The sequence below is a fragment of the Heteronotia binoei genome, chromosome 13 (genome assembly GCF_032191835.1).
Source record: "Heteronotia binoei isolate CCM8104 ecotype False Entrance Well chromosome 13, APGP_CSIRO_Hbin_v1, whole genome shotgun sequence".
Taxonomy (NCBI): domain Eukaryota; kingdom Metazoa; phylum Chordata; class Lepidosauria; order Squamata; family Gekkonidae; genus Heteronotia; species Heteronotia binoei.
Window position 1 is genome coordinate 37,245,052 of NC_083235.1, and position 16,846 is coordinate 37,261,897.

The 16,846-nt window shown below is 47.9% G+C and overlaps 2 protein-coding genes across 3 annotated transcripts in view; both read left to right on the forward strand.

Moving 5' to 3' along the window:
• DNAJC22 (DnaJ heat shock protein family (Hsp40) member C22) overlaps positions 1 to 16,846 on the forward strand; it is a 144,639-nt gene that overhangs the window by 97,554 nt on the left and 30,239 nt on the right. The window lies entirely within an intron of this gene.
• The window catches only part of KCNH3 (potassium voltage-gated channel subfamily H member 3), an 88,636-nt gene continuing 74,969 nt past the window's right edge, over positions 3,180 to 16,846 (forward strand). For both annotated transcript variants that reach the window (XM_060252812.1, XM_060252813.1), the window contains exon 1: positions 3,180 to 3,295. In XM_060252812.1, coding sequence (XP_060108795.1) covers positions 3,220 to 3,295 — 76 coding nt within the window. In that variant the 5' untranslated portion in view covers positions 3,180 to 3,219. The remainder of the gene's footprint in view (positions 3,296 to 16,846) is intronic.

The window sequence follows — 16,846 nt, forward strand, 5'->3', positions numbered from 1 at the left end:
AAGAGCACCAAGCCCCAATCTTTAAAAAATAAATAAAACTGGCAATTATACTCCTTAGGAAATACCTACTGTGCAAGTCCCCATGTCAACAGAAGGTATATAAAAGCACACCTGCTCAGCACAGGCTGTTGCTTGTTTGAAGCAGAGGGTGGCAAGCACGCATCGGGATCAAGGGCCTTCTTGTATGCGCTGTATCAACAGGAGCACAATGAGACAAAGATCTTTGCTGGCATGTCTATCTTGGCCTTGGTTGGCACTGCAGCTCCAAATGCCACTGCCGAGGTGCTTTATTCTGGCTTATTTAAATACAGGTGTTGCCATCTGGGAAAAAAAAAATCTTCCCCTTACCAAATGGAGGAGGTGTGGTGCAACGGGTGCCTCCACTAAGAAAAAGGGTTTTCATGCAGAGCGAAATCAACCTCTCTAACAGTGCAAAATCACAGCTAATTGTACTATTGCAAGTTTCCCCTTCCTCAGGCAGTGGAGAACTGTGGAGCAGCCTTTGCAGGGCGGAGGAGGACGTTACACCCTGCTGAAGTTCCTCTTCTTTCCAAACCTCACCAATCACTACCCACTATCTCCAGATCTTCTCAGCCCAGGGCTGGCAGCTCAAGTTCCACACTCTGGCTGGGCAAAACAATTTCAGCATTCTCCCCCAGTGCAGACACCTGTAGCTCAAGTCATCTGGGAAGAGAAGAGCCATTTCTTCATGACCTGTACAACAGCACACAGCTTACAACACAGACCAATTTTACCATGTTCAGTCTGGGCAGTGGGGCAGAGCCTCATATGCATTTGTAATTTGGGCTATCCATGAATTTGACCATATTCACTAATAGTTGATACAGGACCAGGGTAGCAGGACATTTTTAGTATGCCGTCTTAGCTGTTTTGTGGTTTAAATCAATATTTTTTGGAATTTTAATGCAGTTATTGTTATTAATTCTTATGTTGCAACCTGTCCTGATCCTGCTTGTGGGGAGCGTGGGATAGAAATTATTGTTATTGTTGCTGTTTGTTGTCATTTTGTTGTTGTTATTATTATTGAGGAGGAGGAGGATGCAAGCTTAAACAGCAAATAACGCTTCTCTTCATGTACTGTCATGACTAATTGAATAGACTGGAAGAAAATCCTACAAAATTAGAAGTGTGGCGAAGCTGTGCCCCAAAATAAAAACTTGCCTTTCACAAGCAGCCTGAGATGGAGAAACTTACATAGAAGAAGCATTTCCTGGCACAAAGGCAGACACACACACATACTCACACCCCACTTTCATTTTTGAGACTTCCAGTATATTCAAGAAGAAGAAGGAGAAATGTCAATCATGGTTTCAAAAACTGTGCTATATTTTAAGTGTTTAAATTCAATAAATCAACAAGATACAATGCAATACTTTGTAATAAATGTTCCTTTTTATTGAACAAGGGCTTTGCTAGCTTCTTGTTCTGTGCAAAATCACCAATCATTCTGGGGAAAATTAGTCCAAAGTAGAAATCTGAGGCCTTTGAATGTGAGCCCAGGGCCAAATGGTCCTCCTGCCCCCACCTCGTATAAGCCCTGGACTCAGGCTACTGCAAAAGGGCCAGGGCAAGCATATATGGTGGCCTTATAGTTTCACATAATTAGGTCATCCGAAGGGATTTGCATGGGCTCTTAGAACTTATGGCGAGTCCCCCTCGGTGGGCTTCATGCAAGCTGTACCCCTAGGTCTGTCTCAGCTGTTGCGCTATTGCAGTCCTTCCTCCAGATAGGACAACCCAGAAAGGGCACCACTGTTGCAGCAGGGCAGTATGCAGTGGGGTGGCTCCTACCACAGCCAGCTCTTTGCAACCGGGATGACTGTGTGAGCTGACCAGCAGCTTCCCTAGGAAGCCAAAGTTGTCCAAAGATTACTTTTCACTTGTGGGTGCTGTGAGGTGCCACCCAGTCGCTTCTGGCAACCCTAGGGATTAATGTCCTCCCAAAGGTCCCGTCGCTAACAGCCTTGGCTCACTGACAAACGGAGGGCCCTCGTGGCTTCCTTGATCCAGCCAATCCATCTCGTGCCGGGTCTTCTTCTTTTCCTGCTGCCTGCAACTTTTCCTAGCATGACTGTCTTTTCCCAAGGACTTTTGTCTTCTCCATTAGTTGCCCCAAGTACAGAGCCTCAGATGAGTCATTGCAGCTTCTAGGGAGGATTCAGGCTTGATTTGGCCGAGGACCCATCTGTCCCTCTTTTTGGCCACCCGGGGTCTCCCTCAAACTCTCCTCCACCACCACCACATTTCAAGGAAACCCACTTTCTGCCTATCAGCTTTCTTCACCGTCCAGCTTTCACCGTGGTGCACACAGTAGCAACAGCGGCTCGACGGCACTTGCTCTGGGCGCCCTGCTGCCCGCCGCCGCCGCCGCTCCGGACACTTGAGGTTCTGGTCTGGCTCCGTCCCAGCGGCGCCTTCTGGGCTCCCTCGAGGGGGGGGGGCGCCTGCCTTCTGGGGCCTGGGGAGGGAGCCGGCGGTGCCTTTAAGGGAGTGCGAGGAGCCCCCCGGGTGTGTCTTGAGTCACTATGGCAACTTCCAAGTTGGAGAGCTGCTGCTGCTGCTGCTGAGCCGCCTTCGTCGGGGGGGCTGAAAGGAGGCGAAGGCGGCCGCCGCCGATGCCCGAGCGCAGCGCCTGCTTGGGGCTGGACGTGGCAGGAGGGCGGGCGGGCGGCTGGGCGCGGAGCCAGGCAGTCTAGCCGCCCGGGCGGGAAGGCAGGCAGGATGCCCCGCGCCTCCTCCCCGCCTGGCTGCTGCTACCGTTGGCTGCGGAGGGAACTGGCCGTCGGGGCCGCCGAGAGGCCAGCCGGGCGGGGCGGCGGGCGGCGGCGAGGAGGGGACGCCTTGCCTTGAGCCCCTCATGGAGGAGCCCGCCCCCCAACGGCGGCGGCAGGGGGCTTCTTCCACGCCGGGATCTGCCAGCGGCGCCCCGGGCTCGCTTCACACCGCTCCTGTCCCGTCGCTTCGCGGGCTCAGCCCTTCACGTCGGACGGCGCCCGCCCGCCAGCCTGCCCAGCCGAGCCTCTTGACTGCAGCTGGCCCTGCCGCCGTCGCCCTCCCCACCCCAGCGGGACTCCAGCCCAGATCCCCCCTTCTCTGACTTGGGGGGCCTGAGGGCATCTCCCCCCCTCCCCTTCAAGACTTTTGGGACTCGGTTTCCCCCCTGCCGGGCGATGGAGACGTCCTGGAGCAAGTCCTAAGATGCCGGTGATGAGGGGCCTCCTGGCTCCCCAAAACACCTTCCTGGATACCATCGCCACTCGCTTCGATGGCACGCGTGAGTCGCTCCCTCCCTTCCCCCTAGTCCTCCCCGCGGGCAGTCCTCGGCACAGCCCCCTCCCCGCCGCCTGCTGCTGCTGAGAGCCACCTCCAACAAGCCTCCCCCCCCCCGCCCCCGCTGCCCAACCCAACCTCTTCCCTGGCCCTTGGGGCCATCTCCTCCCGGCAGCCTTCAGCCTGAGAGGACCTCCTTCTCCAGGAAAGGGTGCTTCCTGCCCACCATCGCTGCTTGGAGCGGGAGGGGGTCCCTGCAGGGAGCGGGAGCCTGGAGAGCCCACAGGTAGAGGTCAGGAGGGCACCAGAGCATGCAGTGGAGGGATTTGGGGGCTCTCCCCACGCCTCCCAAACGCTATGACCTGGGAGGCACTGTAGCTAGGGCTTGGCCAGGTGCAGACCCTGTTAGAGCGCTTGTGTTGGAGTTGGTCTGAAGGGGAATGTTCCCAGGATGTAGCTTTTCCCCTCGCTGGAGCCCTGTGAGGGAGGAAAGTGGCACCTGCTGCAACTCTGGCTTCTCTGGAACTCCAAAAGCTACACCAGAGTGTGTCTTCATCTGAAGGTGGTGGTGGGGGGGGGGGAGGTATCAGGGAAGAATCTTTTCTAGGGCATAAGTGAAGCAGCCCAGAATGTCCACCCATCAGAGTGACTTCTGGCTCCTTGTCAAGTGTGTACAGCCTGGGTTGTGTATAATAGACCTGAAATGTTTCTGTGTGGCAATGAAAGGCTGGTGAACACAGGAACCACAAAAGCTCCGGTCCCCTTTTGAGCTGTGACACAGCTGGCAAAGCGGGGTGTGAAACCAGTCTAAACAGTGGCATTGCATGCAATCCCATACCCACACTTGCCTGGGAGTAAGGCTTGCTGGTTACCTCTGGACTTTCTCCTGAGTAAATATGCATGGACCAGACAGCACTTGACTCAAAGATCCTAAAATGAGGGTTAGAGCTTTTTCTTGAAGTAGTGAACTGAAGCTATGCTTTATGGAGCTCAGGCTGAAATGGAGGAGGGTTGTCTGTGACTGGGTTTTGGAAGGAACAGAGGCTGAAACTGTGTACCTTCCACTGTTTACGGGGACAGACAAGGCTACCCTGGAGGGCAGGGATGTCCCAAAAGAGGCTACAGTTAGTTTATATATATATATATATATATACACACACACACACACACAAAGTGTGTAGAGTACACTATATAACAGGTGTCCTGAATTATCCGTAGGCGGCTTGAGATCTTTTAGAAAGCAAGGAGGAGATGTCTGGATGTGCTATGAGGAAGCAAACAAGGACCTAGGGTGAAAGGCTGATTCATGAAAACTTGGGAGGGAGGAAGAGACATTCCCTGCCACAAAAGCTGGATTGGTTTAGTTTTATTTCTGCCACCCAAGTTTGCATCAGCCGGTGGTGACAAGTCATCTGAATCTATTTCACCAGCTTATCCAGGGGCCACAATGCTTGTCGGTGGGGCTGTGCATAAACGCCATGCTTCCCATTACAACATTTGTTCACAGAGTAGCATGCAACTTGTATGTGCATAGCAGCTACAGGTCGCTTTTGCGCAGAGGTGTTGTGCTAGGAAGTTGTGCTTAGCGATGGTCTCTTGACGCAAGCGACTATCCAGGATGTCTCTGTTGCAGTCAAATATATATGTGAGCGGCGCTATACGTGGCCATCTGTACTCAGGTTACATATTGTTTCCCACATGGAAGTGCCTTCTGTTGCTGCATAGGAATTTTGGAAGGTGTGAAGTGCACCCCACCTCTTCCAAAAGGGACCCAGCTGTCTCAGTAGGCAGCAAACACATTATTGATTTGTTTGGGATTTGTCAAGACATTACTTGCCAGACTCTGGTCTCATTTGGGTTGGTAGAAGAAAGATGGAGGGGTGGGCCATGGATTAGTGAAAAAGTTTTTTTTATTCCTCCCTGCCAAAACCACAGGTCATCTTATCCTGCCTTGTTGTGTCTAAATTTGACTGGGTTTTTTTCACTGGAATCAGCTATGCAGCTTGTTGGGTGACCTGGGGCTAGTCTCTCTGTGTCTCTCAGCCTCACCTACCTTACAGGGTTGTTGTAGGGTTACAGTGGGGAAAGGAGAGCCATGGACATCAGGTTGCCAGCTGGTCAGGGAACAAAGGTCCTGGTCCTTGACCACAGGTCTAATGTGTGGGGATGAGCAGTTAAAACTTTTCCACAGCATGGAGGTAAATCATACCCTCTGCTTGGTGCTTGCTGCAGACATTAAAAGGCTCAGCTACAGAGACTGGTTTGAACATTGGCAACCCTGCAGGTAATCTCTGAGCTCTTTGGAAGAAAAAACGGGATCAAATGTGATGCACAGATCAGTAGTTTCACTTTCCTGCCCTAACTGAAGCTTTTCTTGGTGTTTTTTTAAAAATGAATATTTGCATGTGCATGTCTGGAAGTCATGGTTGACTTCTGGACATTTCAGAGAGGTGGCTTGCTATTGCCAGCCTCTGTGTCCCAGCCCTGGTATTCCTTTGGAGGTCTCCCATCCAAGTACTTGCTAGGGTTGATCCCGCTTAGCTTCCATGATCTGATGGGATCGGGCTTGCCTGGACTATTCAGGACAGGGCTGCAACTGAAACTTTTCATGGCATGGAGGTAAATAACATTACCTGGCAAATAATAGCCCCTATTAAGCCTCTATTCAAGAAACAGGAGACTTCTGTCCAGGTCTGTTGGCAAGCCTATACATAACGGAAGGACTGGTAATGTTTTTTGTAAGTTATCATATAATTATTCAGAATTAGCAACCAGCATAGAAGGCAATGAGGGGTGTTCCCAGAGTGCTTTGCACTCAAGAGAAAAACCCTCAAAGCCTAGATATAGGATTCATCCAGGTAGTCAGCTGGTGAGACCTGACATAAAAGGATGGCAGCTCCCTAAATTTCCTTGCATGGCCCTTGAGAGAAGACCCTGATGTGGCAGTTGCAGATTTGTCTTGTTGTGTCTTGCTGTGCAGAGTTTTGCTGAAATAAGATGGGTCAACTGGGTTAAATTTTGATGGATAACATATAGGCTCCAGTGCCTCTCATCTCCTAGAATGGCAGTTCTCAACCTTTTCAGTATGGTGACCCACAAGTCCAAATTTAATGGATATGGTGACCCATCCAGGGCAGGGCCAAGGTTTTTTTGTGCCCTAGACCAACAGTCCCCAACCTTTTTGGCACCAGGGACCGGTTTTGTGGAAGACAATTTTTCCATGGACCCGGGGGGGGGGGGGGGTGGCGGTGATGGTTTCGGGATGATACAATTGTGCACTTTATTTCTATTAGTTTGGTGTGGTGGTTCAGTGTGTGGACTCTTATCTGGGAGAACTGAGTTTGATTCCCCACTCCTCCACTTGCAGCTGATGGAATGGCCTTGGGTTTGCCATAGCTATTGCAGAGTTGTCCTTGAAAAGGTAGCTTCTGGGGAGAGCTCTTTCAGCCCCACTCACTTGACAGGGTGTCTGTTGTGGGAGAGGAAGGTAAAGGAGATTGTGAGCCACTCAGACTCTGAAATTTGGAATGGAGGGCAGAATATAAATCCAATGTCGTCTTCTTCTTATTATTATTATTATTACTACTGCATTGTAATATATAATGAAATAATTTTACAACTCACGGCTAACAGGCCGCAGGCTGGTACCAGTCCACGGCCCGGGGGTTGGGGACCCCTGCCCTAGGTGACCTATGACCTTGGCAACCATCTCGTTCAGAATTCCACTTTTTATGGGGGCTAACCAGATGCTTTGGGGAAACCAGCAAACATTGCACAAAGGGTGCAGCTGTCCGCACTATGAACCCCAACCAAGTGGCATCCCAACGTATGGTTTTCATATGGAAGTTACATTCCAGTTTTTGACCACCCTCTTCTTGTCTGTTAGTCCCACTAGTCCCCTCTAAGGTTTTCACTCACTCCAGCGACCATTGGGATCAACATGGATATGCAGTAAAACAAGAAACGTATGACATGGAAGAGACTGTTTCCAGGGTCAGATACAAAAGAAAGCCATGGAAAGGGCAGGGACAGTAGGGCCATTGCCAGCAGGGGCACTGGGGCTAATGCTCCCTATATAATCTGCAACAACCCCTTTCAGTAAGAGGGAAGACTGGGTAGAGATGCTGCAGATTCTATAGGGGGCACTAGCCCCAATGCCCCCCTGCTGGCTATGCTCTGAACTGCCATTAGGGAGGGCTGGCCCACAACCCAAGATTCCTTCAAGTTTAGGACAGGGGTGGCCAAACTTGCTTAATGTAAGAGCCACATAGAATAAAATTCAGATGTTTGAGAGCTGCAAGACATGTACGTCAGATGTTTAAGAGCCGCAAGACAGGGAGGGAGGGAGGAAGGAAGGATGGAAAATAGATGGGGGAGGGAGAGGTAGAAGAAAAGCAACTTTAACTTCAAATGCATTCTCCGAGCCACCAGCTGATTCGGAGAAGTGATTTAAAGAGACAAATGCCTTCTCCAAGCTGGCCTATGGGGCAGTGGGGGCTTTGAAAGCCACACAATATTTGTGAACGAGCCACTTTAGGAAATAACCAGACAAAGCCATCAAGTCTTCTGTGTTGTTGGCAGAACAGGAGTGTGGTTGGCACAGAGTTCAGTATTTTGAGACAAAATGGAGACAGGCCCACAAGGTTGCCAGCCTCCAGGTGGTAGATCAAGATCTTCTGGGACTGCAACTGATCTCCAGGCAGCAGAGTTCAGTTCACCTGGAGAAAATGGTGGCTTTGGAAGGTAAACTCTATAGCATTATGCCCCACTGAAGCCCCTCTCTTCCCCAAATCCTGCCTTCCTCAGGCTCCACCCCCAAAATATCCATGTATGTCCCAAACCAGAGCTGGCAATCCTACCTGTCTACCTCACAGTGATTCTGAGGATGAGAAAAGGTTGCATGGTAGGGACTGGACTGAATGAAAGGATTCTAGAATGATCCAAAAGCCCCCTTAGTCTGTTAGAACAACATTCACAGTGGCAGTAAAATAATCCCTCTGTTGGGTCTAAGCAGACTCCACAATGTGGTATGTCATTTTTAAAGGTTGCATCGAATTCATCTTGAAAATACTGCGTTTGCGGAAACTGTTCTGTGTAACTCGAAGGCTGTCATGCCTGTTGTGACTTTGTGTTGCTTCCAGGGAAGGCATTATTTTTACTGTCCTGAAAGAATCACAACACACCTCCAGAAGGCTTCTGTGTTTTTTCCTTTCCTCCCACTTTTCAACCACCCACACCTTATTGTGCTCCCAGTCCCAGAGAGAGCCTCTCTCTTTCTCTTGAGGGAGCTGCCACAAGCTATAGAAGCCCCTTGGGTGGTTCCTGACACACAGCCTGTTCTCTAGGGGATCCATTGTCTTACCTGCCTCCCACACCACATCCAAACAAAACAGACAGGATAATTAGCACGTTGGTTAATCAAGAGTCAGGGCCAGCCTTGCCAGGATGCTTGGTAAAGCTCTACCTTCAGGAGCCAGTTGGGACGTCATCAAGGGCAGAAGAGGAAGGCTGTCTGACCTGCAGAACAGAATCCACTGGGAAGTTCTTCTTCTCAGACCCCACTGAAATGAAGAGGAATGTTAGGAGAGCTTCCAGTGGGGATTGGGCTGCATTTTAATAATATTCTTTATCAGGGCATTTTTCAAAAGAAAAGGCCAAGCAGGAACTCATTTGCATATTAGGCCACACACCCGTGACGTCACCATTGTTTCGCACAGGGCTTTTTTGTAGAAAAAGCCCAGCAGGAGTTCATTTGCAGATTAGGCCACACACATCCTGACACCAAGGCAGCCAGAACTGCATTCCTTTGCGTTCCTGCTCAAAAAAAGCCCTGCTCTTTATTAAGAAATGTTCTACAATACAGTGAATGCCCCCTTGCCCAGATTTATGACATATGTGTGTATATAAGTGCTGTCAAGTCACAATAAGAAGAAGAAAAAGAAGAGACTGGATTTATACCTTCACTCAGAGTCTCAAAGTGGTTTACAATCTCATTCCCTTCCTTTCCCCACAACAGACACCCCGTGAGGTAGGTGAGAGAGCTCTGAGAGAACTGTGGGTGACCCAAGGTCATCCAGCAGCTGCAGGTGGAGGAGTGGGGAATCAAACCCAGTTCTCCCACATTAGAATCTGCACACTTAACCACTACACCAAATTTACAGTGACTCTAGCAAGGGATTTCAAAGCAAGTGAGAAGCAGAGGGGGTCTGCCATTGCCTTCCTCTGCAGGGCCTTCCTTGGTTAATTTCCCATCCAGGTACCAACCCTGCTCAACTTCCCAGATCTGACGAGATTGAGCTATACCATGCTACTTCCCCTCCCTTATGCATGAGTTTATAAAACTGCATGCAGCCCATCACTCAGAATAAAAATCTACAGACATTAATAATCCTTTCTATAATAAAAGCCCTGTGGTAGTGGCTCTCCCATTGGCTATAGGTTGCATTCCATAAACCATTGGCTCGTCAACCACCACTCAAGGTCTGTTGTGTTCCATTGGCAGAGGATTGAGGCACTGCTTCACAGAGGAGATAAAGCCTTCCCTCAATTGCCTGAGGGCTCCTCAACCTCCTTCTCTGAGGAACCAAACAGCCAGAGAGACATAGACAAAAAATATGGTATCCCTTGGCAGCAGAACAATGTTTTACTCTAAGTACGGGGGGAGGGGGGAGAGACAGAAAGAGAGATAATATAAAGTCCTGTGTTTAAGACTGGGCCATGGGGAAAGCTGCTTTGCTTTCCCCTCATTGCTTGCTGCTAGCCAAGCACGCTGGGTTTTGTCAGTAAAGCGGCGGGGTGGGGGTGGGGGTGGAGGAAGCCCTTTCCAAGGCCTATTTTGGCCTTTGAGGGAGAACTTCTTGGGATTGATCCTGACTAGGGTTGCCAGCTCTAGGTTGGGGAATTCCTGAATATTTTGTAGTGGAGTCTATAGAAGCCAGACTTTGGGGAGGTGAGAGGCCTCAGTTGAATATTATACTATAGAGTCCACCCTCCAAAGTTCTACAGGGGGAGAGAGATCTGTTATCTGGAGTTCAATTGTGATTCCAGGAGATCTTCAGACTCCACCTGGAGGTTTCCTACCCTAGGTCTGGCAGCACCCTCTGGGTGACTTGATGCCACCTGACTGACATGACTTAACTAGGCCTGGCCTGCCTAGGCTTGACTGGCATGACTTAACAACTCCTGTTCAGCAACAGTCCTCCTATGATAGACAGAGTGATGTAGCAGTCAGTACTTCAGAACAGGGTCTTCCAGACCCAGGTTCCTACTGTGGAAACTGACTGGGTGATTTCGGACTACTCACATACTTTCAGCCTAACCTATCTGATAGGGTTGTTGTGCAGATCAAAAGGGGAAAAGGGGAATGATGCAAGTTGCTTTGGTCCCCACTGCAGATAAAGACTGTCCATTTCCTAGATAGAGGCTGCAGGGAGGGTGGAGGAGATGGAAAGCTAAAGTCAGAGGGGCAGCTAAAGGTAGGTTGATGGTTGACTGGGAAGGAGAGAGGGTTGCCAACTCCAGGTTGGAAGATTCCTGGAGATTTGAGGGGTGGAGGGTGGGGTTTGAGGAGAAGTGGGAACTCAGACTCCACCCTCCAAACCAGTCATTTTCTCATGGGAAGCCATTGTTACCAATCTCCAGGTGAGGGCTGGAGATCACTCAGAATTACAACTGGTCTCCAGATGGGCAGATATCAGATCCCCTGAAGAAAATAGTAGATTTTGAGTCATTATATCCTGCTGAGGCCACCCCCCTATGACAGTCAGTGTGATGTGGCAATCAGCGCTTCAAAGCAGAGTCTGCCAGACCCAGTTTCTTGCTGTGGAAGCTGACTGGGTGATTATGGACTAGTCACAGACTTTCAGCCTAACCTGCCTCCAAGGATTGTTGTGCAGATCAAAAGGGGGAATGATGTAAGCTGCTTTGGTCCCTGCTGTGGAGAAAGACTGTACTTTTCCTAGGTATAGGCTGCAGAGAGGGGGAAGGAGATGGAAAGCAATCTACCCCAATCTCTTTTGCCACCCATCCCTTCTTTCTCAATCTACCTCCCTTCTCTGATAATCTACTCCACATTTCCCCACTTTCTTCATTTCCTTTCCCAACAGCTGCCTTCTCGAAATATCTTGCCTCCTTCTATCTTTCCCTTCCCTCACCACCCCCCTGCCAAGACATGGTCTTTGTGCAGGCTTATGCTGATGTCGAATAAAAGTCTTGGCTAACTAGAAGTTCCTGATAAAGTATTTGGGAAAGCTAAAGAAAAGGAAAATCTGTTTTGCATTAAACTGTCTAAAATCCACATCCCCAGGAAGCTTCTTTCCCCTTCTGTTAACTTTGGTCTTCTAGCTCTGTAGAAGTTTGTATGTATTATTCCCTCAGAGGAGTTTCCATGGCACAGTGGCAGTCTTGGCGGACTTCTTTCCCCTGGGATGCTCTTTGCTCTCCTTCAGACTCAGGCATTTATCTCTGATGTCTCTATGGATGTTGTGTAGCAATGGCCCTTACTGCCCAGTAGCTGCTTTCTGGCACACGCATACATACATCACACTAAGCAGGGAGGTATACAGAAGACTGCAGAAAGAGGGAACAAACAGTGGGAGAATTGGGGGAAGGAGGTAGAAATCAGGAGAGAGAATGTTTTGCATACAGAATACCCTAGGTTCAACTAGAGACATTGATGCATTTATACCCCAAAGTAACTAACACATTAATATTATATATTATATACAGTTTATTTATTTATGGCCCTCTTTTTTGTCCAGGAGGGACTCAAAGTGACTTACCGCCTCCATTTTATCCTCAGAACAACAATCTGGACAGGTAGGTTAGGCTTAAGAGAGTGTGACTTCCCAAGGTCACCCAACAGGCTTCCAGGGCAGAGTGGGGATTCAAAGCTGTGTCTCTCAGATCCTAATCTGACACCCTAACCACCTTACTCACAGAATTAGGCAGTGTCCCAGTACTGAAAGCCAGATAGTTGCCTGTGGCTTGTTTGTTATTGTCCTGAATGCTGCCATTATTCAACAAATGCAGGATTTTTTTTGAGCAGGAACACAAAGGAGCGCAGTTCCAGCAGGCTTGGTGTCAGAGGGTGTGGCCTAATATGTAAATAAATTCCTGCTGGGCTTTTCCTGCAAAAAAGCCCTATGTGAAACAATGGTGATATTAGGGGGTGTGGCATAATATGCAAATTAGTTCCTTCTGGGCTGAACAAATGAATATAAGAGAGATAAAAGTGTGGTGTGACAATCAGTGTTCCCTCTAAGCTGCAGTTTTGTGAGCAAAAATTCTACTTTGTGAGCTACTGGTGTCAAAGTTGTGAGTTACTGGCAATAAAGTTGTGAGCTACTGCATAAATTAGTGTGCTTTGGGGTCATCCTTCCTGAGCTGACAAAAATGTGTGAGCTAGAGGCTTAAAAACTGTGAGCTAGCTCACGCTAACTCAGCTTAGAGGGAACACTGGTGACAATTCACATGAACCAATAAAAGCAAAAGCAGAGTGAGTGTAGGAGAGATGGTGCCTCTGAGCACACGGTCTTCAGCACCCTGCCTGTGTACACAGAGAGGAAGGAAGGAGAACAAGGTTACAGGCTTTGACACCAGATTGCTGAGCAGGTTTGCCTGTGGGCTGCAGCATGCCATTTGGTTCCTTCAACACCCCTCTCTCTTTGCTTGCAAAAGCAACCAATCACAAATCTCTCCAGAGGATGTATTCAAAACTCCTCTTCCCTGCCATGAATAACACCCTCCACTTCATCCCAGTTCTTCCAAGGCCTTCTGGGATAGGCAAGTTTCATTCACACTCCCAAACACTTCAGAAGGCCTGAGGGGCATCACTACAAAGGGCACCATTGGAAAGAAAACCCTGCTTCACCTCTTATTCTCATAGCCTGCAATGCCCATTTAGACAGCCTAACTAATAGGGAGTTTGCCAACACACTTGGCAGAAGATGTCCTGTCTCTTTAACAGAGGGTTAATCTTAGTGTGTGTAAATGGATGGCTGAAGCTTTCCATGTCATGGAGGTGAATCACATCTCCTGGTAGATAAGTTCAGCTTAGAAGGCTCCAACAGGAACTGGTGATCATGCAAATATTAAGGCCGTCAGCAATGAACATAACTACAAATTATTGGGAATAGAGTATATTTTTCTTAGAAGGTCATGAAGCAGAATAGGGTTTGGCCTCCTGTCTCTTGGTCAAATAATGCTAAAACTGGTGTGTGGGGGGAGTGTAAATCTTGTGTGTGACAACTGTCCGTGTATCCCTTAGGAAGCTTGCCTCTGACTTGGAAATGGTTGGGTGAACTTTTATAGCAGACGCAGAATAAATTAGGAAACAGGGTGAACAATACAGGCTAGGAAATGCCCCCAGGACCCACTGGGAATGGGATTCTTCTGGATCCAGTTCCTTGTTCAAATTGAGCCATGTAGATATGCCCATTTAGCCATGTCTATTATTTTGTAAGTTTGACTTCACATGCTACCATGGAAGCTTACTTGGGTGTCCGTGGGGACCAACCATAAGCTCTCAACCTCTACCTCACAGGGTTGTTGTGCAGACAAAGTGAAGAGAACATGGGTCTTCATGAGAAAGAAAGGCAGGGTATATATGAAGAATACATATCAATAAATTAAAATAGTCTAGAATTACAGGTAAACTGCTGGTAAGTAACAGTCACCTGTTTGGTCACCTGTGACAAGTGAAAATAACCTCCAGGCCACTAAGCAGAAAAGTAAAGCTTTTAACCTAGGAAGTCCAGGACTTAAATCCATTGAATGTTGGATTGGAACAGACTCTTGGTCTGATCCAGCAGGGCTTTTCTTATGGATTTACAATGAAGTCAAATTAGCCAATGGCATAGATGACTTTAGACCAATGGGTTTATCAGCAATGATTAACTCTGAGACTAAATTGAACTTTCATGTTCAGTGGCAGTGTACCTGTAAGGACCAGTTGCTGGGAGACAAAAAAATTGGGAGTTGTCTTCTTTTGGTATTTATATATGTATGTGTGTACATGTGTGAGTGTGTGCATCTGGAAGTTTTGGCAGCCTCTGGTGACTGACCCCTACTGGGGGCCTGGAGAATATTCAGGGAGGTGGCTGAATAAAGTCTGCCCCCCCAACTCCTGGTATTCCTTGGAAGTCTCCCATCCAAGTACTTGCCAGAGTTGACGCTGCTTAGCTTTTCAGATCTGATGAGATTGGGCTTGCCTGGGCTATGCAGGCCAGAGTAAAAACTGAGAGTCTTCTTGCCTTCATGTCCAGCTTATAACCTTTTGGAGGTATATTTTGGGCAGCTGCTGGAACAGGATGCTGAATGAGATGACCCCCCCCCCCTCTGGGTCTGAGTTTGTAAAATGTAATTTGTACAGCTCTCCTCAATGGGGACCCAAAGCAGCTGTATAACATTACTCTCTCCTTCTGCATCCTCCCAACAATGATGCTGTGAGTTAGTTTAGGCTGAGAGAGTGTGACTGGCCCAAGGTCACCCCGCATGTTTCCGTGAAAGGATGAAAGTTCAAGCCTGGGTCTCCCAGATCCTAACAGGAAACTCTAACCACCAAACTACACTGGCTATCTGATCCAACAGGCATTTTCTGTTCTTCCAACTTTGTTACACTGTGTTTGTGTCTCTCTTTCCTCCAAGCTTCTGTTTCCCTGATTGTTTCTGAAGAGCAGATGCAGAACCATGTAAGGATTATGTGAGTCCACAGGCGTGACATTCCCCCAAAAATGAAGATAGAGAGCAGAAGAAAATTAAGTTGCACCTGTTGAATATCTGCCCTGCAGGATTGCTGATAAAGACACCAAACCCTTTTCAGGGAAAAAGAAGGAGGCGGCAACAGAACTTGCATCCTTCTGCTGAGTTAAACATCCAAGCACTAAAAATAGTCCACTCTTTCTATCTCTCTCCTCCAAATAATTTTAAGCAGAAGCAGTTCCTAAAATAATAAAAATAACGTCCTGACTCTTGTTGCGTCAAAGTATCAGAACACACCTCTGTAACATGTACAGTGTTTAAATCACTTTGGGCATTTTAGCAGACAGGCCTTGAGGGGAATACATTTGCAAAAATGTCTCTAGGCTTGGGAGGGGGCGGTGGGGGAACAACGCCTGCATCAATCTAAAAATAAATGATCCCTCGTTGTAGTACTTAGTAATATCACTGCCGTTGGGCTGCTGTGTAATTTGATCATTAACGGAGCCAATCCGGGCCCATCTCACTCCTGCACCCCTTCCTGTTATTTTGGGTGCAATTAGAACTGCAGCACAGTGACGTGCACACCCTGATCTGAACTCTGGCATTCTCTGCCCACTTTGAGCAGGATGGTTTGCCTTTAGTGGTCTTTCTTTCTTTCTTTCTTTCTTTCTTTCTTTCTTTCTTTCTTTCTTTCTTTCTTTCTTTCTTTCTTTCTTTCTTTCTTTCTTTCTTTCTCCCTTTCTTTCTCCCTTTCTTTCTCCCTTTCTTTCTCCCTTTCTTTCTCCCTTTCTTTCTTCCTTCCTCCCTTTCTTTCTCCCTTTCTTCCTTCCTTCCTTCCTTCCTTTCTCCCTTCCTTCCTTCCTTCCTTCCTTCCTTCCTTCCTTTCTTCCTTCCTTTCTCCCTTTCTTTCTCCCTTTCTTTCTCCCTCTCTTCCTTTCTCCCTCTCTTTCTCCCTCTCTTTCTCCCTCTCTTTCTCCCTCTCTTTCTCCCTTCCTTCCTTTCTTTCTTTCTTTCTTTCTTTCTTTCTTTCTTTCTTTCTTTCTTTCTTTCTTTCTTTCTTTCTTTCTTTCTTTCTTTCTTTCTTTCTTTCTTTCTTTCTTTCTTTCTTCCTTCCTTCCTTCCTTCCTTCCTTCCTTCCTTCCTTCCTTCCTTCCTTCCTTCCTTTCTTTCTTTCTTTCTTTCTTCCTTCCTTTCTTTCTTTCTTTCTTTCTTCCTTTCTTTCTTCCTTTCTTTCTTCCTTTCTCCCTTTCTTTCTCCCTTTCTTTCTTTCTCCCTTTCTTTCTTTCTCCCTTTCTCCCTTTCTCCCTTCCCTTCCCTTTCCTTTCCTTTCCTTTCCTTTCCTTTCCTTTCCTTTCCTTTCCTTTCTTTTCCTTTCTTTTCCTTTCTTAAAAGAAAATCAACTTGAAGGAGAAGGGCTCTAGCCAATCCCACACCTGTTGATATATTTTTAAACTCTAGGAAGATCAGAGGTGAGAAAGGAACAAGAACCTAGGACAGGCTTTGGTGTGCCCCCCCCCCCCAAATAATTATTGGAAAGGTTAAATTGTCTGCAAGATGCTGAGGGATGACTCCTTGTTAGCTGGTGTTGCAAACCTGTTTCAATTTCCAGAGGAGCTGAAGTATTTATACTGGTGCTGCAGTATAAATAGGGACTGGCTGTGCTTTCATGTGTGAACATGTTGAAACTGCTTTATATCAAGTTAGAGTCTAGACCCTTGGTCTCCCAAGGTCAGGCTGTCTACTCTGCCTGGCAGTGGCTCTCCAGGGCTTCAGGCTGAGGTCTTTCACACCACATACTACCTGATCCAATGCCTGGGATAGAACCTGTGACTTTCTGCCCATAAAACAGACTCTC